The sequence below is a fragment of the Lynx canadensis genome, chromosome D1 (assembly GCF_007474595.2).
Source record: "Lynx canadensis isolate LIC74 chromosome D1, mLynCan4.pri.v2, whole genome shotgun sequence".
Classification (NCBI taxonomy): Eukaryota; Metazoa; Chordata; class Mammalia; order Carnivora; family Felidae; genus Lynx; species Lynx canadensis.
In genome coordinates this window covers 58,573,682-58,598,975 of record NC_044312.2, presented here as the reverse complement: position 1 = coordinate 58,598,975, position 25,294 = coordinate 58,573,682, and the positions used below count along the sequence as shown (strand labels likewise).

The window sequence follows — 25,294 nt, the reverse complement described above, 5'->3', positions numbered from 1 at the left end:
AATGTCTGCACATCCAGAGACTTCCCTAAACTTACTCTCCCGGTGTCGTCTCCATCCCTATCCTCAGGGTTCCTGAAGGGCAGGGCTCTGATGTGATTTCTGGAGTAAGCCAGAAATGGAAAAGGGTTCCCTCATGCCTTACAATTAATTATTGGACAGGGGCTTAAGCTTCTGCCTGCTCAATAACATTAGCCCCGTGCACTCCCTTCTAGAACCCTGCTGCTACCAGAGTATTAGTGCCATCATCTTTCCTCTAAATGACAGCCTCCCCACCGACCTACCTGCTTCCAGCCTCTCCTACATAACTGTGCCTCCACCCTGCAGCCGAGAACGTTTAAACAAAAACCATCTCTCCTCTGCTTGAACCCCTTTGCTAGCTCCCCACTTTACTTTGCTGACTACTCCAGCTGCTCTTCCAACTCCATGCCCCTTTTTTCTAAGGGCCTTGGACCATTTCCATTCTGTGAACGTGTTATGCTCATGTTCTTTCCACCTGGACTGCCCTCCCTCCCCTCTTCCATCTCTCTGGTTAGCTTCTGTTCACCCGTTAAGGTCTAGCTCAGTATGTCCTCCTCAGTGAAATCTTTCTCATCCCTATGGACAAGATTCCCAGAAACCCCCAGAACAGAATTTCTCATGCTATGGGACACTCGATTCCATGACTGTGTTCTCCAGTCTGTCATGAGTTTCTGGAGAAGGGGGATGGACACTGACATAGATGCTGCCCTCACCTGCTGACATTGCCATGGTGGTGCCGGCCACCATGCCCATGGCCACACCGTTGGTCCGGGGGGCAGCAACAGGCGCTGGGTAGATGGCGGAGGGAATGCTGTTGGGCTGGACAACTGTGGTGTGGTGGATGACGTGGGGCTGGGCAGCATACACCGGCTGTGTGTAGTAGGCTCCCTGAGGGAAAAGAGGCCGAGGTCACACAAGCTTTTGGAGATGTGGGGTAGGACATGGGGAGGAGGAAAAGGGAGGGGGAGCCTGTTCCTCCCAGACCCTATGGGATAGGGCCAGATAAGCATGGACCTAGAGATACAAGGTCTGGGCCCCAGTTGGGACTCTGTGTCTGTCTTACTACGTGACTCTGGACTGTGCAGTAACGGGCTCAGCTTTTCGTTATGAATTACGAAAAATAAGGCTCCAACCCTGTCCTGCTTTGCTCCTAGGGTTGCTATGTGATCTAATAGGTAACAGCCCGAATTCTGACATTTTAAAATGGGTGGATCTTACTGCAGTGTGCTTCTATGAGCTGCCTAAAATGTAAAGGCAGGGACCACAGTCAGTGAGTGAGGATATGGATGGGGCTGGTGAATCCAGACCACTGCGTGTGCATGCACATGAGGAATTACCAGCGGGGCGATCACACTGGTGCCAGTACTGCCGTTTTACCTACTGGGGACTGTCACAAATGCAGAGCATTTCCCCAGATGTCTCTTACTATTTCTCTTTAGGCAAAGAGGTGAGGATGGAGACCGTTGTCTTAGGTGACTTCCCACTGCCTAGATCACATGGCTGCTTCCTGCTGCCACAGCCCACAGGCCTGGTGACCTTTGTGGGGAGTAGACACAGCCCCCTGGGTCATCTTACTCCAGAGCTTTCCCAATGCCTCTACTAACTAATGACAGGAGCCTCAGAATATGGGTTTATAATCCCAGAGGTCTGAAAACATAGCGCAAAGCAGCCTACCACAAACCAGAAAAACGATCTCCAGCCCACTGTTCTATCTTTTAAAAGTTTTGCATTCTATTCTACAATGTAGCTGTTCTTTAAATCAAAAAGTGTTCTCCTCACTACTTAAAAACCTCATGTAGAACTGTCACCCCAGAAAAAATGTGCCATGTGGTATGCTGGAGCCTCATATAGTCCCTGTCATAGCCATCCCCTCAGAGTACACACATTCTCTTTAGCTGAAAGAGCCCAGATGGGGACACTAAGGCACTCAGAGAAATAACTTACTGATGGTCACACAGGGAACTGGTGACAGAGCCTGAGAACTTATCTCCTCCCTGTTCAGCTCACAGACTTTATCAAGGAAGAGTAGGTGTGGAGGTTAGGGAGAGAAGCCCAAGACACATGGGGTCTCATCCTGACTCAACCAACAGCTCCCTGTGTGACCTTGGACAACTCACTCTCCTCTGGGTCTCATCTTCCCCACTTGTATAAAAAGGAATTGAGTGGGGTGCCTGGGTGGCTCAGTCAGTTAAACATCCAACTCTTGATTTCAGCTCAGGTCATAGTCTCATGGTGGTAAGACTGAGCCCTGTATTGAGCTCCACACTGGGCGTGGAGCCTACTTAAAATTCTCTTTCCCTCTCCCCCTCATTCTCTCTCTCCAGAAAAAAAAAAAAGAAGGAATTGAGCTAGATGATTTCCAGGGGCCCCTGCTCCTTTGACATTCTGGGCGCTATTCATCTCAATGGCTTCATGCATCACCCCTGGGGGGCTGAGGTGGGGTTAGGGAGTGTGTAGGCTACAGGGCTACCGTTTCTATGATATAATAGTGACAAGTGGCCAGAGCCATGAACTTGCCTTCCCTCTCTTCCTCACCCACCCCCAACCCTCCTAGGCTGGTCACTCCTTTACCTGCAGAAGTGGTGGGCCCAGGCTTCCACGTGCACCTACCTGGGCATACAGATTCTGCTGGGGGTAGGCACTTCTGATTGGATACATGGCCGTCTGATAGGGGTTGGGTGATGGGGAGTAGGGGGGCGGAGCAGTATTACTCTGGGTCGGTGGGACCTTGTACGGTGTCCCTGCAGTATATCCTGTACCAAGGCAATAAGAGAGACTTCCAGTTAGTGGACAGAACATTGTCAGAAGGTAGCAGGTCCCAGTCACGACTCCCCAGACAAGGATGGGCTGATTCCAGGCTGGAAACACAGATGAGAACAATGAACAGGGCTCCACCCAGAAAGCCTTGGCCCCAGAGGCAGCTCCCTCAGTCCTGGCGCACAGGGCACACAAGTGATTCTGGCATCTTGTATTTTTCTGGGTCTCAGGGGTATGACATATAAAATAAGAGGCTGGAACCAGATGACCTCCTAAGGGACCTTGCAGCTCAGACAGTTTGGGATTCTGTCTACATGCCGTGAGACAGGCACGTACACACAGACAGGAGACCCTCCGCCCACTTGCCCTTTATTGCGCTCTGTCTTCCTGCTTTTCTGTCTCCTCACTCAGCAGCCCAGGTGTCTTCTGCTGCTGTTTCTCTTTTGTTTTCCCCCTTATTCTTTTTCTCTCCTTGTGTCTCTCTTTTTGGAATTCTCTCTCCCACATTCCCCTTCTTCCCTGAGAGGGTTAAGGTGAAAAGCCCACAGAAAACACCATTCAGAGCCAGCCTTTCCCCCCACTCCTGGGGCTTGGAGGGAACCACCTCTGCCTCAAGTCAGGGGTCATGAAAGTTCACATCAACCTGAAACCTAGGCCCCAGGGAGCTCACAATCAGCGACTCGATTAAACTGTGCTACCTTTGACTGTTCTGGAAAATAGAGTCAGATCCTATGTCCACAGGAAAAAGCTGAGACATAAATCACCCAGGAACAAGACTGTGTACTCACAGAACACAAAATGAAATGATTCTATGGAAACCAAGTGATCATCAAGTGACCCCTAACTCTCTTACTTTATACAACGGGCTCAGAAAGGGCAAGTGTTTTTACAAACTGCTCCTTCTTTCTAAGTTGAAGGGACAGTGCCAGAAGACCTTGGCTTTGGATCTCCAATGGGGTGTTGCTGATACTTCTTCCCTGGGCTTCCCATCCAGGCTCAGTCTGGTTGGTACATCACTGACCTTCTCCTGTCTCAAAGTAAGGTCTTTCACCTACAAGATGCTCACCAAGGACTGTCAGCAACGTGGTGCTGATTCTGCAAGAAGGGACTGGGGGGCAGAGCAGAGAGGGGTGCTTTATTGGAAGAAAACAGACCAAGGCTTCACTTCAGGCTTTTTTTTTTTTTCCAATTTGGTGTGCCTATTATCAAGTGTCTGGGCTTTAGTTTCCTATTTTGTTAAATCAGAAGGCTAAGAATGAAGATCTCCTCCTGAACTAAAATCCCATTTTTCTAAAGATCCTAGGTCTCTTTTACCCTATCCCCAAGTAAAAGCAAGCTGCTGTAAGGTCACAAATCTGTCTCCATCCACAGCACTGGCCTGGCGTCCCCCCCCCCCCCCCCACCTCCCGGACCCTGATGAAGTACTCAGTAGGATATGAACGCTGCTATTTGGTCACCACAAAAGGCACCACCGAAAGGCATCCTTGTCCTCTTCCCTGGAATCAAGTCATTTACTTTTCCATCTGCAGATCCATAGTTTATTCCACGAGAAACTGGTTTTGTGGTCAAATACATTTGGGAAATAAGTAGCAATGAAGATGGAGTGGAAAGAATACATTCAGGAGAAGGTAGCATTATGAAAAAAGAGAAACTAGACATGGAGGTGCGAATCAGCTGAGAGAAGTCTGGAGCAGATTCCTCCAAGTTTCTAGATTGTGGCACTAATTATGATATGTGGTCAAGGCAGGTGAAGCAGATACTGCAGGGGCAGACAGAAGTCTAAGTCTGTGATATCTACAAGGAGCCATCTAAGGGGCACTTCACCTTGGAGGCACGCTTTTTTAATCTGTAAAACAAAAGTGGGGGTTCTCAAAATGGGCATGTCCCAAGACTGTGCGATGAACTATAGCATTCTGAAGGATTTTAATCACTGTTTAAAAAAAAAGTGCAGTAACGTAGAATAGAGACAAATAGGTTTGTTTTTTATTCCATGACCCTGAGAAGTTTTAAAATGACAGGATGAACTATGAATCTCCAAGATAGGGATATGCAGGAGACTATTCACAAATTTAATTTACCACTGAATCTTTTATGCACGCTATTAACATTTAAAACAGGCAAACTATAGGGGCGCCTGGCTGGCTCAGTCGGAAGAGCATGCGACTCATGATCTTGGGGTCATGGGTTCGAGCCCCATGCTGGGTGTAGAGATTACTAAAAAATAAACCATAAAATTAAATAAATAAATGAATACATAAAACCTGAAAACTACAGTTTTTGTAATTGCAACTTATCTGGTAAGCAAAGTTTTATTGTAACGGCCATGTCCATTCATTTACTTCTCAACTATGGCTGCTTTCCTGCTACAACGGTAGTTATGACAGAGACCATATGGCCTGAAAAGCCTACAGTATTTATTATTTGGACTTCTACAGGGATAGCTTGCTCAATCTGATTTAAAGGAATAAAATAAGGTTATGAGGAGTCCTGCCAGAGTGGAGAGCATCTCTTTTCTATGCAGAAGGGCAGGATACCCTTGAATCCTAAGATACCTGTCTCTGAAAGCTATACAGCACAGAGTAGCGGTTATGAGTAGTCTGGAGCCAGACTGACTGCCTGGGTCCGAACCCCAGCCCTGCTATTTAACAGCTGTAGAAAACAACAGTCTCCTCATCTGTAAAATGGGGACAACAGTACCTATTTCATTGGGTTGCTGTGATAAATACATTAATTAATAATTGCTAAGCCCTCAGAATAGTGCCTGACACATTAAATGCATTTCATAAAGGTGAGCTATTATTCTTTTCTCTCTCTCACTGTATAGAGAAACACTTAGTAAGCTTCCTGCCCTGGTGGTGTGCAAGCAGAGACTGGTCTGAAAGACTACAATAGAGAGGTTAAACTATGACTTCCATTGTGTGATCCAACTTGGAACACAGACTCCAGGATTCTAAGATTCTAAAACTGTATGGTTTAAAATACCATGACTTCACAATTCTTTCAAGTTAACAAGCCAACAATACTGGCAACTTTCCTTTATGTTCCCCAAGAATGTGCTCTGGAATTTCTATCCCTAGGGGAAGGCTGCTCTATTCCTCTATGCCACAAGGACAATCAACCACCTTACAAAGTATTGAGGTTATCTCTCTGAGGAAAATCAAAAAGCACCAAGAGTCTGCAGGAGAATTTGGTTTCCAAGTCTAAGAATAACTTTTTCTGAAAATGTTTCCCTTTCTTCATGTTATGAAATGAGATACACATATACTCAGAATACAAATCAGCAGCCAGAGTACCCTTGGCAGCCAAAAGATGATGTTGCAGAAGAAGGCCTTGCTCATTTGTCCAGACAGTTTGAGAAGGAAGAAGCAGAGCTAGAGATCATTAAGCCCCCAACACAGACATTTCACAGATGAGATGACGGACAGATGGCTGAGACAGAGCAACTGCTCGCCAGGACTCAGGACCCAGTGCTCCTTCCTCCAACTACAATAGTTCTCAAGGTTTCCACCTGTGTTAAGAGGCTGCAGAAACTGCCTGGGTTCCCATCCTGGGCTTTGTCAGTGAGTCAGGTCAATTCTTCTCTCCAGGAATACCCTCATTTGGACTAGATAGTATCAGAAGGCATTCTAGTGTTGATATTCTAAGTCTCTGAGTATTTCAGTGAGACTTATGAGAAAATCACTGCAGTGGACTTTGTACAACTGACAGTCCTGTCCGTACCACTGAGGATTATAAAGTCCCCTGGAGCTATAGCCTCAGCTACCTTGGGTAAGGCAAAATTTAGGATTTGTTATTCTGTGCATCTAAGTAAAAGAAGCTATTGGGCTTGATGATGCAAAAACAAACAAAAACAAAAAACAAAAAAACCTCACTGATTTTCCTGAAATGAACTTAGACTCAGCTCCCTCACTGGAGGTCTGGCACTTGTGAATGGACTTCTACCTAAGTCTGAAGGTCACAGGATTAAGACTTTGGAATGCTATGCCTTCAGGACATTAGAGACTTGCATTCAACTTTTTACATTTCAAATGAATCTGGAGCTGAGAGGGGGGCAGCGACCTTCCCGAAATCCGCACAGCGAATCAGTGCAGAGCTGGCTCAGAGTTCAGGGCTTCCCATGACCTGGGCAGCGGTTCCTTTCTGAGTTATAGGTCTCTGCAGTCCAATCTTGGACATCTGGCATTTTGGCCTTCATGTCATCATTTCATTAAAGGCAATACTGTGACAGAAAAAAGGGAATTAGATCACTAGAAGTCCCAGCTCTGCCTTATGAAAGAGGCTTTGTTTATGAGGCCCTATTCTTTCTCTCAGGTCCCTAACTATAATTTTAGGGTCCATCAAACAGGAAAATAAATAGAGTCTGCACATTAGTGAGATAAAAACTGTTTTAGCCCTCTCTTCAATCCTTCTGTACTACCATAAATCTTTTTCAGTTGGAGAGCCCCTACCACCTTCAAAGGCATTGATCCTTACATCAAGGATGCCTTTTAGACTAATCGGTTTATTGACCATCAGATTTACATGTCTGAACAAAGCTCTATGTCTGAGTCTTGCCTTGACCCCCAAGTCTCCTTGTTGATAGCCGAACAAGAGAGTGTGGAATAAGTAGGAGGGAGACCCAATTACAAACAGCCTTAGCAAGTGTTAGTAAAATTAAACTGAATTTGTTAAAGTGCCCTGAATTTTCTGTAGCAATTAGAAGCCACAAAATCTGTGTCGGAGGAAGCCTGGTGGGAGTGGGAGGGGCAGGCGAGCCAGCCTCTATTTAAAAATTCCACAGGTTCACACACTACTGGCTTTAAAGAAAAGGGGCACATTGTGGTCCTTTCCAGCGACTGTGACAGCCTGTGAGGACAGTGGGAGGTAGCTGCAGGACATTTCAATGGGACTTCAGGAAGATTTCAACACAGGAGAAGGTGAAGCCTTCTAATATTCAGACATTCTCACTGTAGAAAGGGTTGCCTGTGGAGGGAATGAATACCCTGGAGATATATATGTGAGCAAAGGCTGGCTGGTCAACTATGGGCAGGGTAGCTAGAAAGGTCCCTGCTGGGGTGGTAGATATTGAGTACACAGCACTCTGGTGACAGAATCAGGAGTCTAACAGCTAGACAGAACTTTCAAGAGGGCCTAGTCCAGCCCCCTCATTTTACAGTTGGAAAAACCAAGGTCCAGAGCATGGACATAAATTATCCAAGGTTGTACAGAACCAAGTCTAGAATCCAACTCTTCTGGTCTCCATCCCAGGCCTCTTTCTGCTAAACTATAGTAGGTGTGTCTATATGCATGTACAATCACGTGTGGGTTTAAGAGAAAATATGTGTATGTATAAACCCATTTACATATATGTTCGCTCAATTCTACCTGAGATACCTGAGAAAACTCCCTACTACTGCCATCCCTCTCTTAATGAGTACAATTAATCTCATGAAAAAAGTCAATAAACTTAACCTGAAATTTAAACCTGAGTGATATCTTTTTAGTTGTGCTGCTTGCTACTTGGATGACATTGGACATATTACCTTTCTGGGCCTCAGCTTTCAAACCTGAATAAAAATCCACCATAATAAGACTGTAGTGTAGATTAAATGAGAGGGTGATAATGAAAGCAAATTCTCTAAAGGTGAAGAGTTAGGTTGTTTAAATGTAAGTTGATGACGACATCTAGGGGCAACAGTAACTAAGGAGAAAATAACATTGGGTATTAAAAAAAAGAAAAAAATGCAGCATATTCATTTAATCCACTTAATAGATTAATAATTTACTGAACTACAAACTATCAGGCTTTATCTGCAATATCCCTCTTAAGGGTATGTCAAGCTTCTGCTGGCACAACTTAAGAAAAAAGCACTCCCCACAACCAAAGCCAGCCATTCCTCTTTGGGACAGCTCCAACAAGGCACAAAGTCTTCCTTATATGGAGTCAAAATGCCACTCAGTAACTTCTAAACACTGGTCCTCATTTTACCCACAGAGACATCTTGTATTAAAAATCAGGTGTGGGGGCACCTGGGTGGCTCAGACGGTTAGGCGTCCGACTTCAGCTCAGGTCATGATCTCGCAGTTCTTGAGTTTGAGCCCTGCATCAGGCTCTGTGCTGACAGCTCAGAGCCTGGAGCTTGCTTCAGACTGTGTGTCTCCCTCTCCCTCTGCCCCTCCCCTACTTGCACTCCGTCTGTCTGTCTGTCTCTCTCTCAAAAATAAATAAACATTAAAAAAAAGTAAACATCAGGTGTGAAGGTGAAACCATCAGTCACCCCACTGAACCTCAAGATGAACATAACCAATCTGATTGGCCAGATGGTTTCTGTCTTCCCTGAGGATTCCCTGTACATACCTTGCTCTCACAGGGTAGCTTCCACTCGGAGAATATTTCTCATGCAGGGGGCAATTCTGCCTCCCCAGGAGACACTTGGCAATGTTTAGAGATATTTTGGTTGCCATAATGAGGGTTTGCTGGCATCCGGGGATGGAGGGGAAAGAGGGCGGGGCAAGGCCAGGGATTCTGCTTAGCATCCTACAATGCACAAGTTAGCCCCCTACAACAAAGAATTTCTATCTGGTCCAGAAGTCCATAATGGCAAGGTTGTGAAACCCTGTGCTAGCTAGAGGAGCCCTCTCTGTCCAAAGGTCCATAGGCCTTCAAATGTTCTTTCCTTTAAAATGTAGTAACAGTTCTTCCCTTATCAAACTTGTTGGCCAGGTGCATACTTCCTCCTCCCTCCCTCACTGCTTTGTGTCTCCCCAAAGCAGGGTACATGATCAAAGAGGATGACCTTCCCTGTATGAGGAAGGTCAATTTTTTGTGTGGGTAGGAGAACCTCTTAAAATAAGTGTCTTACAAGGTCAGTTTTAAAAGTGCCCTTTCCTTTCTTTCTAAGAGACAAATCAGTCCCAACCAAGGGGAACAAGGAAAGGAGGAGACAGGCTGTATTTACTGAAAGCCGCAGAGGATGCTTGGTAAGTTCGGTTCTCGGTCCCGGTGTCCACTGGGAGGTGGAAGGTGCCTTCAGTACCACAGGAAGACGAGTTCTGTGGCCAGGCCTGTTTCATCAGCAGAGTTGCTTAAGGGAAGACACAAGAATGGCATTAGGCAGAAATAAGAAGTGGGCACCACCAATCACAGACACAAAGCAAGGGTCTTGTGCTGGATGGAAACATATAACCCAAGGGGCCCTGTTCAGACACACAGGATGGTTCAGCCTTTCTGAGATGGGCGAGTGGGTTGCGGGGAGTGCTGAAGTGAGCTTCCAAATGATTTGAAACCAAGGAAATCTGAGTTTACACTAAGAGAGCCAGGGTTTTCTATCCACTACCAAAACCTTATGAAGATGCCTATGAATACCACCTCCTACTGACATTCTGGCCTAAGGCTCTGGGATATTCCTTAGCTGCTTTCTTATGAATATATCACAACTTGGAGCCTTTGTGTACTGGGCCACATCAACCAAGTACTCATTTTTCATGTCTGAAATCTCACCTGGGGGGTATTTAATAAGTTGTTTTCAAAGAGAGACCTCAAAAGAATTATCACGTGACATGAACCTTGCTGGACTGCCATCTCTTTTAAAGGGACTGAACTGTGGCGGTTCAGGAGGCATAGGCTGTCCACAGGGGCTCTTCCCATTCCTTCTTCTTCTGTACACCCAGCTGGAGCCAGACAGATAAACATCTTGCACACCCTTTATACCTCCTATTGAGGTGCTGCTGTGCCCCACCTGAGATATCTCCTCATGAATTAGAGATGATCTGCTGGGCCATTAAGAAATTCTATGTCAAACTTGGGATAGGTGTAAAACAGAGATGAGGCCCAGTCTGAAATCTGCAGACACTTCTCAGGTTCACCTGAAGCTTAGCCTGAGAAATTTGAAGGATGATGTTTCATATGATCTGGAAGTGGGGAATGACTCAAAAAACTTACCTTCATGGTATCCTGTGGGGAAGGAGAGAGGAAAGAGGGTTTCAAAGGGGGGAAATGCCTAACTTTTTAGAGATTTCTCTTGATATACTTTCTCCTAAAGGAGAAACCATTCTTGACCCAAATTTCTATTTAGAGTAGGAAGAACAATTTTAATAGTATCTTTTCCACTCAAATAACATCTTGGGTATGAGGGGTTCTAAAGAACAGTAGCAGGATGTGGGGGCTACACTGCCAATAGTTGGATATACTGGAAACATTTTAACAAGGGGCTAAGGTGCAGCACGGTGGCATGAGAAGTATGCCTGTCCACTCTGATTCTGCCAGGGCAAGGACAGCCCACCTCCAGAGAGATCCCATAACCCCTCTGCCCATCCAGGTAACAGGTAATGCCTCTGGTTCCTTCGGCCTTGCGAGTACTGCGGCCAGAGGAAGAGGTCAAGGACCCTGCTGTTTTGCCAAACTAAGGCTAGAAGTGTAGCTGTTCTAGGCTGACTCTGCGCTTGCATTAATGGCCCGCAATATATACAGCAGATGCTGAGAAATGAGAAGGAAATCATGGGCAGGAAAGTGACACTAAAAGGAGAATTCTGGCAGAAGAAATGGACACCCAGCAGAATTCCATGCAGAGTCCAAAGCCTTTGCTGGACACCATGACATGGCTCTGCAAACAATACAGGAGGAGGGCAGTCAATTTTAAACAATTACCTTGAGTTTCTTTTCCCCGGGGTGGGAGCAGGGGGTGGGGATTAATAAAGGATCCAATTAGTGTTGAAAAATCTTATCAAGATGTCTCCAAATTTAGAATCTGCCACTCAATGTGGCTGGAAAGCCCTGGTCACTCCAAACAACTTCCTAAAAAGTGAAACATGTAATTCTGAGAAGTCAGATGTCCTCAAGACCCTACAGGGTTCCATCAGGGAGCAGAAGGCCTGAATTTAGCCACATAAAATTTGGATGTCCTGTTCCAGGCCAGTTTTTTCCCCCAAGTGGTGCATACTTCACCATAATTTTCCTCATAAGCCAAAAGTCTGACATCAGTCTGAAGGACTGCATGACAATTAAAGCAAATCAAGATTAACCAAAGAGTAACTGAAGCCTACACTGCACTCAGCACTGAGGGGAGCGCCACAGTGGACAGGAACACATGTGGGTCATGGTCACCGCACACAAGGTATTTATGGGCTAGCTGGGGATGCAACACAGCCACACGCCAACCAGAGAGTGAACAAGACAGCATTATGCACAATAAAATAACATTCCAGATTAACCAGGAAAGAAGCAAGTGCGACTGTGCCTTTGATTATGTCTTATCTAACTGATCAAGTGAACTAAACTGTGTATGTCCTGAAGAAGTGGGTATTTCCTTCTGGTTTCATTAAAAAAGAAAAGAAAACAAATATTGGGATTTTCTATGTTTCTCTCTGTATTTGAGTACTTTATAATTTAAAACTGGACAAATATGAAGACTACAAAAACCAACAAATATTAGCTGTCAACTTGACTTCCTCATTGGTCTGTTGTATTGTGCCATATGATCTTCCTCTTCCATGTAAAATTCTAAAGTAACCCACTCTGTTGGTGGTAGCAACTGAGAGCTCAGTTGTGGGATAGAGACAATCCAACTGAAACTTTAGAGGCACAGTAATAGAGGAGGCTGCTCTGACAGGCATGCCCGCTCTTGGGTGCCATGAAAGGTACCAGCTCCTAGAAATGTTCTACACTTTCAACTAGGTGGTAGTAAAATACAAGTGTATACATATGTCAAATATTACTGAGCTGTACATTTGAGACTAGTGCACTTTATGTACTACTGTATATGTATTCTTCAATTTCAAAAGGAGAGAGAGAGAGAGAGAAAGGGAGAAAGAGAGAGAGAGAGAGTGAGAGAGAACACACCCTTGGCAGTGAAGGGCCATGGCCCAGTCACAGCATGCTGCCCACATCCAGGTGCTGGGTTGTTCACTTCCCTGGATACGGGGCCCTCACGCCCTCTGACACTTTGAACAATCTGTTAAGCACACTTACAAGGAAGAGAGGCAGCAAGGGACCATCATCCTGAATAATGCAGTAGGTCAGGAAATCTGAGTTCTAACCTGGGCTGTGCCACTTACTAGCTGGGGGACCTTGGGCAAGTCACTTAATCTTTATTTTGTTGTCTCATAACACAGCAGTAATAACTTCTCTCTGATTGCTTCATATTGTTGACGTGAGGATCAAAGTGAAGTGTCATCCAGTCTTAACAGTTTCTAATTCTGGTATCTGCTCGTCTTCCATCCCCACAGTTATAGACAGCTCTAATTTAAGTTCTCATAAGCATTAACTACTGCAACTGCTTCCTCATTGTTCTGTTTTTACACCTGCCAACTTCAATCTACAAACTGCAATCAAGAGACATTTCTAAGACCTAAACCTAATCACAAAATCTTAAGAACACTCCACGGTTCTCCACTGCCTACAGGCTAAGACTGAACTTCTTGTGTGGCATTCAAGACCCCTCATGATCTAGCCCTGTGATCTCTCTAGTCTCTCACTGTTCTCACTTTCCAACCCTACACTATAGCCACACAAACTTTATCATTCCCAGAATATGCCAAGGAGTGTCACAGCACATCTCTGTATTTTTGCTCATGGTTCACTTTTCTTGGCCTGTCTTTCCCCAAATGCCACCTGGTAAAGATTTATTAAGCCATCAATCATGAGCTTGCCTCTACTATGAAGTCTTTTCTTTTCCCCACCCTTTGACCACAGCCCCTTCATATATCCCATATGGTTCGCTATCCCAGTTTCTGTGATTCTTAGAAACCCCTGTACTTGCTGGCTTGTCTGTCTCCCCCACTAAATTGAGTTCCTTTAGAATAGGGACCTTGTGTCACTAGTCTTTATCTCTAAAGAGCCAGTGCAGGGTCTGGCACAAAGCATTCTGTGAAGAGAAGAGCTCCGCACATACTTTTTAGTATTTCTATTTCAGATGCTATAACTAGAGGGGTGAGAAAGCATGAGAACTTCTCTCACTTTTTATGGAATCTTCTGTCCAAGTTCATAGATCCTGAGGCAAACAAAAAATGGACTCTCCATAAATGATAAGAGAGGTCTGTGACTGGAAAAAATAATAAAATTATAAGAGGATAGACTGCTAACATTAGAGGGAGCTGAGAGAACATCTGTAACAAAACACTATCTATGGCTTGGAGACATTAGCAAATTGCCCAAGATCACTCAGCCCACAGCAGTGGCAAGGAGAAATTTTCACAGCTCATCTCCTGAAAGATGCGCCATACACAAATTCAATATTCAACATCCAAATAATTCAGGGTTAAAAGCTGAGAAAGTGTGCAGAGATTTTAATGAAAACATTGTCCTGAGCAGCCCAGGTGAGAGTAGTGAAAGTGGCAAGTCCCTCCCATGGTCCCTTACTGTCTGTGACAAAAAGGACCTAGTCCAGTTACACTGCTGGGACCCTCACAGGTGCCCAGAAGTTCCCGTGGTGCTTTGGGCCTGGAGTCCACACTGCCCACTTAGTTAGCACACTTGGCCCTCACCTCTCACCATCCAGGAAAATGCCCTGAAAATGAGCTAGAGCTCAAGATTTGGGCTAAGGGAACAGATTGTATCTAAAGTCAACCAGGTCTTTCAAACATGTCAGACTGCCAATGGAGATGGAAAATCTGATCCTGGGGCAGATTGTGTTTTGGGGTTCTTATAGGCGTGATCCAGGTACTCCTCCACAGGAGCTGCCACAAAGCCAACAGAGAGGAGCCATACAGGCTCAAGAATTTTGTTCACTTGATTGTTTGAATTCAGCAGCCAGGTTAGGGTGAAAGTTTCTGACCTAGGTCAGATGGGACCCCGGAGGTGAGGAAGGGGAAAGACGCCTTTTAGTGCCATGATCCTTCATTGCTGCCCTAGGGGACGGTTCATGTGTGTCTCCAACCCATGATTTTGCACCATCAGACATGTTCCTGCATGCTTTAGGAACTGCTGCTGAGCCACCTGGGGGAGCCCAAGCCTAAGGGATGGGATTTGGGGAGGGAAGGAGAGGGAATCTACTGTTGTTACGAGATAACACATTCATAGGCCATAATACAGATGAGGAAAAATAGCTCTCCTACCATAAGCTGAATGCAGGAACTGAAACTCTGTTGGATAGAAATGTTAGTTGAAATTACCACTAAGAACTTGTGCAAAGTAGTATACATTGCAGTTACAAAAACAGACTGTCTCAAGATAGCAGTTTCCCCCAGGCTACATAAGAAACAGTGAATACACAGGGCGTGAAGTGTCTCTACCCTGGAGGGAATGACAGACTTGCCATCCAGGAAAGCCCATTCATTGAAGAGAAGCACTTCCTTGAGGCCACTGCATCTTCCAGGCATCTGACCCAAGTTAGTGCTCTTTGAACTGCAGAGGGACTTCACACATGACAGAGGCTTTGTGTGTGAGAGGAAGTAAAGGTTCAGGGTTCAAAATCATCACCTGTGGCCTCTGAAGAGCTCTCTGTAAAGCCCCAGAGGGCTAGGACCAATGCAGAGGTACTTCATCACTTGAAACTTCTGGGGAAGTGAGGTGCTACAGGAGGGGCTGTAGGGTCAGACAGACTGGGTTTGAATTCTGGCTCCACTGCTTTTTAGCTGTGCAACTTTGGACAAGTTATTTAACCTCTGAGCAAAACTAGAGGCAGGAAGATTCAACTCACACAAGACTGAAGTAAAAATTAACATTTGTGCCATGACTCACACAGTGCCTGGAATATGGCAGGTATTCAGGAAGCACAAATTCCTTTCCCTTGCCCTTCTCCAGGTTTGTCACATACAAAACAGGAACAATTTGTATTTGTACTTCATAAAGTCGCTATGAAATCAAGTGAGACAGTAGGTGAAAATGGTTTATAAACACATCTCTTGTGAGGAGGTATTTCATTTCTATCTACATTAGTTATTCTGTTTATCCTTTTCTTTCATTTTCAGGTCAGATTACCAATAATGTGATACATCCTTTGGTTTTCAGATTCTGAGAACGAGTCTCAGTTGGCTCCTGCTTCCTGCAGAGCCAAATGGTCCTTAAATAAGACCCCCCAAAGTCATTAAGAGCTTAGAAAAAAGCTCCAAGTACCCACACTGCTTTCAGAACCTATGAAAGAGTGAAATGTTTCCCTGCATCGTGAACAGATGACATCTTAGAGTACTCAGAGCTGCTAAAAATAGCTCTCTCTGAAGCAACTTCTTGGTCTCCTTGAAGAAGCTGAGAGAAATTTAAACCTGAGAGCCTGGCTCTTTGCAGGCTTCTACCCCACAGGCATCTCTCAGCATCACAAATGGCTTGCTTCTAGCAGGAAGCTGAGAGTAACCTACACTGCCCTTGAGCCGGCCCTTCCTCAGCAGGAGCTCCCCTACTGCAGTCAGGAGACCTGGTGAATGCAGAGGCTGGCCTCTAAAAATATGGAACAGACCAGTGGGGTGTGTCTAACTCCAAAGGAAAGGGATCTGCTCAAGGTCACATCAAAATCAGTCCTTCCAGCTTCTACTTAGGGGCCTTCTGATACCATGTGGGAATACCACGCTCTACAGTGGATTGTATGGGTTTCTAAGGAAACGGTCAGGTTGCTTCAGTCACAGCTTAGAAATATGGTGAAATTTTGAAAACATAAAATTGGGGAAAATCAAGTTAGAAGTGGGATGATATTTGTTTGTTTTAAAATTAAGACCTAATCAGTACTTTATACATGCTGGGAGCTTTCCAATCTCTCCTCTTTTTTTCCCCACAGTCCCAGGCTCCTTCTGTCTGTTCTCTCTAGTCTGGTTGCTCTAGTCTAACTTCTCAATTTCTCTCTGGCCGGCCACAGACCACATGCAGGTGTGGTGGCAGGATGCCTGAGTTTGGATCTTTGGGCTAGTTCCTAACTCCTCTAAATTTTAGTTTTCCCACTTGGAAAATGGGAATAACAATAGTAATGACTTCAAAGGTTTGTTGTGATAGAAAACAAGTCAATATCCATAAAGAGCTTAAAATAGTCCCTGGTACATAGGAACCATTCAACAAATATTATCTATTTATTTTTATTCCCTGTCCTTCCACTTTCTTGCTAAATTAATCCTCAAACAGTTCCACAAACCAGCACCATAAATACTGAACATTATGAGAAAATGCCCCAGTGCTGGAATTAGAGCCTTGAAGAATTCATGGCCTCCACCCTCAGTGGAGCCTCCTGTTACACGACTATGTCACCTGCTGGTGACACTTATCCTTCTCCTTCCAGTAAGGCTTTCACACATTGACCTCTCTCCTTAAGAACCCTCCCTCTATCCTTGTTCACCTCTCCAACAGCAAATCAAAGTCATTAAACAAGAACTCTCCACTTTCCACTGGACAATTTACTCTAAGCACATGCAGCTGTGACCTTTCCTGTAGTCGGAGAGAAAGAGCTGCCCTCCTGTGTGAGGCAGCCCCGTCCACCTGCTCCCCCAAACAAAGAAGAGAACAGAGCTCTAGATCTCCCACCTCAGCAAAGCTTCCTTGAAGGCCTGGCTCTATCTGGCAGCCTCTCTGACTTATCCTCCTCATTTGCTCCTTCCCATCAGCGCTTACATGCTCACGTGCTTAATCATGCTCACATCTAAAAAAAATGCCTCCTTTAACCCCACGTTCCCTTGTTCTCCTTTCCCTTGTAGTCAAGTCTCTTGTAAGAGCAGGCTCTGTCTGCTAACTCTGCTTCTTCACTCCCGGGCTCCCCATTTCATTGACTCTGCTTCCGTAGGTCACTGGTGGCCTCCTGACTACACACACGCATCTTCTTCATCCTGATCTTAGCTGACCTTGTGAAATTACTCACCTCATTTTGTTTTAGACCAGATAGTTTACCAAGCCAATTCACAGATCTCACAGCATTTAAATTTAAATCATTTCTATATTGTGAGATACTTGATAATCAAAACCACAATAGTTTTTAAGACAGATCTTATCAAATTTGATTAAATCTTTTATCAGGGTAAATTTCTGTAGCTTTCATTGTTTCTGCCTCCTATTATACATTTTTTTGGAAATATGTATTTTGTTGATTAAAAGTGAATATAGAATAAACTATTGGGGCGCCTGGGTGGCGCAGTCGGTTGAGCGTCCAACTTCAGCTGAGATAGAGACGTTTTAGCTTGTGGATTACTCCTACCCTCACAAGCTCTTTGAGGTCAATGACTTCAGCTTTCTCAAATCTGAATCACATGCAGTGTCTTCCAGAGTGCTTTGGGCAGAGCAGGGCCAAAATAAATGTCTGTGGGATGACATACCTATGTAAAGACTTTAGGGGTTAACATCACTTATTTGCATAAAATAGTACTTTGTCTCTCAAAAAAGAGGGAGCTCACGGTATGTACGTGTGTATGATTACAAAATGATCCCTACTTTAGAATGGGGCAACTGAGGTTCAGAGAGGTCAAGTGACTCTAAGGTTGTTAATTTAGGAAGTGACAGTCAGAACTCACATCTAGGTCTTCTGACATAGACCATGTTCTTCTCTTATTTAAATATTCCAGAAGAAAGGGAACGATAGTAGGATGAGTGCTGAATTGGCACAGAAAAGCATGAGACCAAGAACTCGAAGATCTGCCAAGGGTTCTAGTTCATATGCTATTGCTGCATCATTGAGTAATTTGGACAAAACACTGTTTATTTCTGGATCTCTCTTGTCAAGAGAAGGAGCTGAACTGGAGGATCTCTAAGGTCTTTTCAAGCTTTTTAACTCTAGAATAATCATTACTAAACAAGAACATGGCGGGGGGGGGGATATGATTATGGCATTTAAGGCCTTTCCAAATCTGGCCCTTGGACATCTGTAGTTCAGATTCATCTATTATCCCCACCCCTACAGTGTGCTTCAACCATTCCCACATCACCATTCCTTTGCCCAGGCTCTACTCTGTTTAGAATGTCCAATTCTTTCCTTATGTGCTTAAAAGAATGTCTCCTGCTTCTCCCTCAGGTCTCTATTGCGAGACCCCCTGTGAAGCATCCTGTACCCTTTCATCACACCGCACAGCTATGAATTTGTTTATATGCCAACTCCCAAATGAACTAGAAGTTATTTTAGGCAAAGATGGCTCTTTTTCTCTATTCTAGTGTGGAGGACATTCAACAAATAAATACTTGTTGAGTAAATGAAGAGGAGCTTACTTAAAACCATCTACACCCCTGAGGTAAGTAAGTAGCACATTTCTCTGAGAGAACTATTTTGTCCAAGGCCTCACAACTAGTGAGTTGAGTAATCAGGATTCAAACCCAGGACTTTCTACATGCAGCATCCAGATTCTTTCTCTGGCCCCTTGAGTGTTAAAGCACCCACTAAGTATGAGGGTTAGTATTGGTGGTAAGACCTCTGCACTGCTCCTAGCCCAAATGAGAACAATTTTTTATTTTTTTAACATTTCAAATCTGTATCAATCTCTATCCAGGAATGGATAAGATAAAGGAATGCTAGGCCTTTGTGATTTGTGAAAAATAGGTTCCTTGCCTCAGCCTGAAAACCAGTTCTTTATCCTCTGGTGGCAAGTCTCTCACTCTCTTCCAAATCCACACCCAGGAAGTCTGGTGTGTGTGTTTGCATCTGTGTGTGTCTCAATGGCAGCCTTAGGGAAAACCGAGCAAAGAACTGATTTGGACATTGTTTGGGAGAGCAGAAAAGGTTCTGTGAAGAGGATGCATGTTTCAGATATTCCAGCAGAGAAAAGATGGGCCAACCTTAAATCCCAAGGAGAACAGAGGAGATTCTATTCCCACCCCAACCCTTAGGCTCAACTGCCCCCAGTTCCCAGAGGGGACTCCCAGGAGAATCAGGCCTGGATGGGCGGAGTCCAGAGCAATTAAGGACAGGAAAAGGCCAGCGGGTGGGTTTGTTTTTCCAAACAGAGTCCCACCTCCCACCCCAGGCACCACTGCTGTCTTCACTTTCTCCTTACCTGGAGCATAACTGGGGCTATTGGTGGGGTACAGACTGGGATTGTAGGCAGGGGCTGCTGCGGGGTAGGCTGTAGGGTAACCTGTGAAGAGACAAAAAAGCCCCAATTAATTGGACAAGAAAAGGAAACAGAATCCAAGTCCCAGGGTTGGCCTTCAGCCTCTTCATGGGCCTTTTTTTTCAGACAGTATATATAACCAGCTTTTAGCCTCTTGAGAAAAGGCACCAATACCACAATCCTAATACATGCAGATTTTTCTTTTTTAAAAAAATAGCACAAGAAATGGGGCTCCTGGTGGCTCATTTGGTTAAACATCCGACTTGGGCTCAGATCATGATCTCATAGTTCGTGGCTTCCAGCTCTGCGTCTGGCTCTGTGCTGACAGCTCAGAGCCTGGAGCCTGCTTCAGATTCTGCGTGTCTCTCTCTCTGCCCCTCCCCCAACTTGTGTTTTCTCTCTCTCTCTCTCTCTCAAAAATAAAAGTAAACATTAAAAAAAAGTACAAGAATTGTCTGTCTATGTACTCATTGTAAAAAAGAAAAAAAAAATGGAAACACCATCAAAGTGTATGTGGTAAAAAGTCTAAGTTTACTCTCACATTCCTGCTGCAACACTACTCTACTCCCCCGAGGTGGTAACAGCTATCCTTCTGGAGAGTTTTCTATACATTTTTATATATTCACATATATTCAGTGGTGTTCTGGTAAATATTTAACAACTGGCTTGAGGGGATTGAAGTGGAGTTCTATTTCTAGCATTTGCCAAGTTCCATGGTAGAAATACTCCCACCGTGGCCAATTTCAAGCTACCGATGTCACTGAAGGAGGAGTTGGGAAAAGGCGCTCACAACTGGCTCTAGAGGGTGCACACAAGCTAGATCTAGCCTGCCACTGCATGTTATGTATTGTTGGTGTTGTTGTTGTTTAATTTTTAAAGGATTTTTTTTTTTAAGTACAATCTACTCTCCAATGTGGGGCTTGAACTCACGACCCCAAGACCAAGAGTCACATGCTCTACCAACTGAGCCTGCAGGGAGCCCCTTTTTTGGAAATTTTTACTGGGACAAAATACATATTACAAAATTTGTGATTTTAACCACTTAAGTGTATAATTCAGTGTCATTAATCATGTTCACAATGTTGTACAAACATCCCCACTATCTGTTACTAAAACTTTTTAATCACTCTAAATTCTATACCCATTAAGCAATGATATCCCATTCCCTCTAACCATAGCTCCTGTTAACCTCTAATCTACTTTGTTTCTATGAATTTACCTATTCTAGATATTTTATATAAATGGAATCATATACTACCCTTTTGTGTCTAGCTTCTTTCACTTTAGCGTAATGTTTTTGAGATATGCCCATGTTTAAGCATGTACTGAAACTACATTCCTTTTTAAGGCTGAATAATTATCCGCTGTATGTATATGCCACATCTATTTACCATTTATCCTTTGGTGGTTTCTGAGGAACCACCAAACTGTTTTGCATTGTGGCTATACCATTTTACATTCATATCAGCAATGTATTAGGGTTTCAATTTTCCCATATCCTCAGCAACAGTTTTTACCTTTTTTTTTTTTTTTAATTATAGCCATCTTAGTAGGAATGAAGTGGTATCTTGCTGTGATTTCAATTTGCATTTCCCTAATGATTAATGATGTTGAGCATCTTTTCATGTGCTTATTGGTCATCATATACCTCTTTGGAGAAATGTCTATTCAAAATAGTTGCCCATTTAAAAAATTGGGTCACTTGGTTCTGTTGTTGAGTTTAAGGAATCTTTTATATAATCTGAATATTAAACCCTAATCAGGTATATGATTTGCAAATATTTTCTCCCATTCCATGGGTTGTCTTTTCCTTTTGACAATGCCTTTGATGCACAAAAATTTTTAATTTTGATGAAGTCCAATTTACCTATTTTTTTGTTTTGTTGCTCATGCTTTTGGTGTCATACCTAAGAATCCATTGCCAAATCCAAGGTCATGAAGATTTAACCTTATGGTTTCTTCTACAAGTTGTATGGTTTTGGCTCTTATATTTAGATTACCAATCCATTTCTGTAAATGGTGTGAGGTACGGGTATATGTAGTTTTATATTCTACTTTTTCACTTTAACATTGTAAGTATTTTTCCATATTAACTACATATTCTTCAAAAACATTATTTTAAACATCTTTATGATATTCCATTATGTAGATATCAAATCATTTAACCATGACTCTGTTTTTAGATGTTTAGGTTGTTTGCAAATTTTCATTATAGTAAATGCAGCTATGAGAACAACCTAAATAAATCTTTGGCTAAATCTCTATTTTAGGAACGATTCTAGAAGTGAGATTTCTAGGTCAAAAGATAGTGCTATTTTTAAAGCTCATCCATTCAACAAATATTTGAGTATTTACTCTGTGCCAGACACCGTGATGCCTGTACTTGTGGAACTTATATTTTAAAAAGGTAGGAGAAGGCAGTGGATAAATAGTAAATATGAATAAACACAGTCTAAAGTGCTATGGAAAAGAGAAAAATGGCAGGGTAGAGAGTGTAAGAAGTGCCAGAGTGTTGGACGGAGGCACTGCCATATTGAATAGGGTAACCAATATAAGACACATTGAGAAGGTAAGATTTTCACAAAGACTTGAAGGAAATAAAGTTACCCAAGCAGATGGCTAAAGAAAGAGCATTTCAGATGAAGGAAAATGTACACAGCCCCTAAGTGGAAAGCCTACGGGATGTGTCCGAGGAACAGCAAAGAGGCCAGTACGGCTGAAGTGGAACAATTGAGGGGGACAGTAGTAGTAGAGGAAGTCAGAGAGGTAAAGGGCTGGACAGTTCACACAGGGCCTCATAGTCCTATTGAAAGGACTTCACTTTCATTCTGAGTGAAATGAGAAGACATCACAGGGGTTTGAGCAGAAGAATAATATGATCTGACTTTCGTTTGAAAAGGGTCACTCTGATCACTGTGTTGAAAGCAGAGTATAATGTGGGCAGTGTGGAGAAGCAGAGACCAGTTAGAAGGCTACTGCAAACTCCTAGCAATAGATGATGGGCCTCAGATCAGGGCAATATCAGCAGAGGTGATGAGAAGTGACGTGCTAAGAGTTTTCACATACTTTGCCAAACTGCTTCCTAGACAAACTATCAATTTGTACTTGCACTAGCAGTAGGTAAGTGCCTGTCTCACTGCTCCCTGCAGCTTTTTAATGCTCATTGGTATTTTGACTGATGATGGAAAGCTGATTTTAAAAGTCAAAGATTAAATCCCTAAATCCCTAAAAGCTTCTTTGGGATTTGTAAATATTGCACTTTAATAATGTATCTTTGTTAGTATGCCTTTCCCTAAATCTTTTCCAACTCCAAAGAAAATTCATCTCACTTTATCCCTCAATCATTTTCTAATTTCAGAACCAAGGTAGATAACTTGTTGTCTCTTAATTAGCATCATGGAGATCTGCTACTTATCAAGAAGAAAGTCAGGGCTTTAATCTGAGAAGCAAAGTGACCCAGTCTCCTAGCTGAAATCTATATTCAGCTTCACGTGAGAGAACTGTGAGGCCAAGGGTAATCATACCCCTGTTTTGTCATTTCAGATGCCTTTTACTTTGGGGGGCAATTATAGGATCTCCCTTCAATGTTTCCAAGTAGAATTATTTTTCATTCACTTGTGTTTGACAGATATAAGATGGCTGAATAGAACGAACTTTATTTGATCCTCCAACCCTCTTTGTTTTATAAATGACATCCTGAGGCTGAGAGAAAGAAAAGGGACTGCTGATGCTAGAATGTACTCAAAGGCCATTTGGTGGACCCTCACATTTGGGTCTAGGGCCTCCTCTATGACACACTCATGGGATCATTCAACCTAGCTCTTACATCTCTACAGATAGCAAACTCTTTCCTTTCCTGAGACCCCTACTACACTGTGAGATTGCTCTGATGGTCTGAAAGTGACTTTTCATACTTCACTGAACTCTATTGGTAGCTTCTGCCCTTCAGAACAGAACAAATTTGAAGACACATGTATCCCCAATTACAGCACTTATCACACTGTACATCAACGGTATGTTTATATTTCCTGTCCTGCTCACCCTCCCCAAACTGTAAGCTCCCTGAAGACACAACTATGTCTTATTTGCTTGTATACAATAGCTTTCGGTCAGTTCCTCGTTCCCGCTCTATTAACACACCACTCCTCCCCTCCCCTTCCCTCAGCCTGGACAGGAAGCATCTGAGCTTCTCAAACATAAGGTGGTGGTGAATAGTCTTTGTGGCCAGTAGAGAATCTCTTCCCCACCATCAACTTTCCTTCTCTAGAAAGGGCATCAAATGTAAGCTAGTCTTCCTCCCTACAACTTTCCTGGTTTGGTTTTGTTTCCTTGTTCCCAACGATATTATTCATCTTGCTGCTTCTGTTGATGATGGTGCTGGCATCTCTAAAGCCTGGCACAGATAAGGCAGAAAATAGGTACTCAATGCAGAGATTATGGCGGGGAGGGGGGGCGGTATTCCGGAGCTAAGATAGGTTTATAAACAAGAGAAACAAATTCAGCAGGGTCCCTGGCTTTGAGAGAGTCACCAACTAATGAGGGATAAAGATGGATAAGTGGATAGTTAGAATGCCTCCTGAAAAGTGCCATGATAAAGGTTGAGAGTGGGCAGAGAAGAGGCCTTCATTAACCAATATTTTTTAGTATCTACTATCTGCCAGGGATTATGCAGGGCACTAGGTGTCCTGGATGTGGATAAGAAAGAGAAAGAAGGACATTCCAGGCAAGAGCATGGAGGGTAGCATTTTGGGGCATCCATAAGTGGCTTGATTTGTACCTTCCTTGGCTCTAAGAAGCAGGACTGATGGGGTAACCATACCTGAGAGGAAAGGTTGTCTTGGGGGCTTGAGCTCATCATTTTATCTTCTTGTAACAATGTCTCCCTTTATAGTGGATGGCTCTAACTTACCTTTCCAGCTATATCTGTCACTATGTCTGAGTTTCGTACTGTTAAACCAGACTTCTCTCCTCAACTCCTGACTCATATAGTATCTAACTGCCTACTCAACATCTCCATTTGGATGTTTGCTAGACTATCAAAGCTATCGGATAGCCTGGTCTCTGGAGCTAGACCCAGACTTAGGTATGTATTCCAGCAACACGAATATTTATGTGATCTTGGGCCACTTATTTACCCCCTCTGTGCTTGAGTTTTCATCTGTAAAATGGGACTGTTACTTACCTAACAAGTTGCCCTAAGTTTAAATTAGTTAAGACCTCAAAGCACTAGGAGCCAGGCAAATAGTTAAGACTTCAAAAAGTCAGCTATTATTATTTCAAACAGCTCCTTGAAAAGGAATTTTTACTTTCTATCCTCCTATTCCCTTCTAAACCTGTTCCTCTGCAGTTTTCTCTACACCAGTGAATGACAACTCATTCTTCCAGTTCCTCAGGCCAAAAACCTTAGATTCATCCTTGATACTATTCTTTCTCTCCTATCCACATCAGCAAATCCTTTCAGTTCCACCTTCAGAATATATTCAGAATCTGACTCTCTCTCATTGCCTACATACATCTTTCCAAATTACTGCACTAGCTTCATAATTGGTCTCCCTGCTTCTACCTTTGATTCTGTGCAGTCTATTTCCCACAGCAGCCA

At 43.6% G+C, this 25,294-nt stretch overlaps 1 protein-coding gene and 1 non-coding gene across 3 annotated transcripts in view; one reads left to right on the top strand and one right to left on the bottom strand.

The window, feature by feature from the left end:
- The window catches only part of FAM168A (family with sequence similarity 168 member A), a 190,900-nt gene that overhangs the window by 7,446 nt on the left and 158,160 nt on the right, over window positions 1-25,294 (bottom strand). The window contains exons 3-7 of one of the 2 annotated variants that reach the window (XM_030331163.1): window positions 19,639-19,719; window positions 14,806-14,832; window positions 9,714-9,839; window positions 2,629-2,771; window positions 732-906 (exon numbers count right to left, since the gene is read on the bottom strand). In XM_030331163.1, coding sequence (XP_030187023.1) covers window positions 732-906; window positions 2,629-2,771; window positions 9,714-9,839; window positions 14,806-14,832; window positions 19,639-19,719 — 552 coding nt within the window. The remainder of the gene's footprint in view (window positions 1-731; window positions 907-2,628; window positions 2,772-9,713; window positions 9,840-14,805; window positions 14,833-19,638; window positions 19,720-25,294) is intronic. The other variant, XM_030331164.2, reaches the window with a different exon arrangement.
- TRNAM-CAU lies at window positions 4,908-4,980 on the top strand. Its single transcript has one exon. It is a non-coding gene; the product is annotated as a tRNA-Met (tRNA).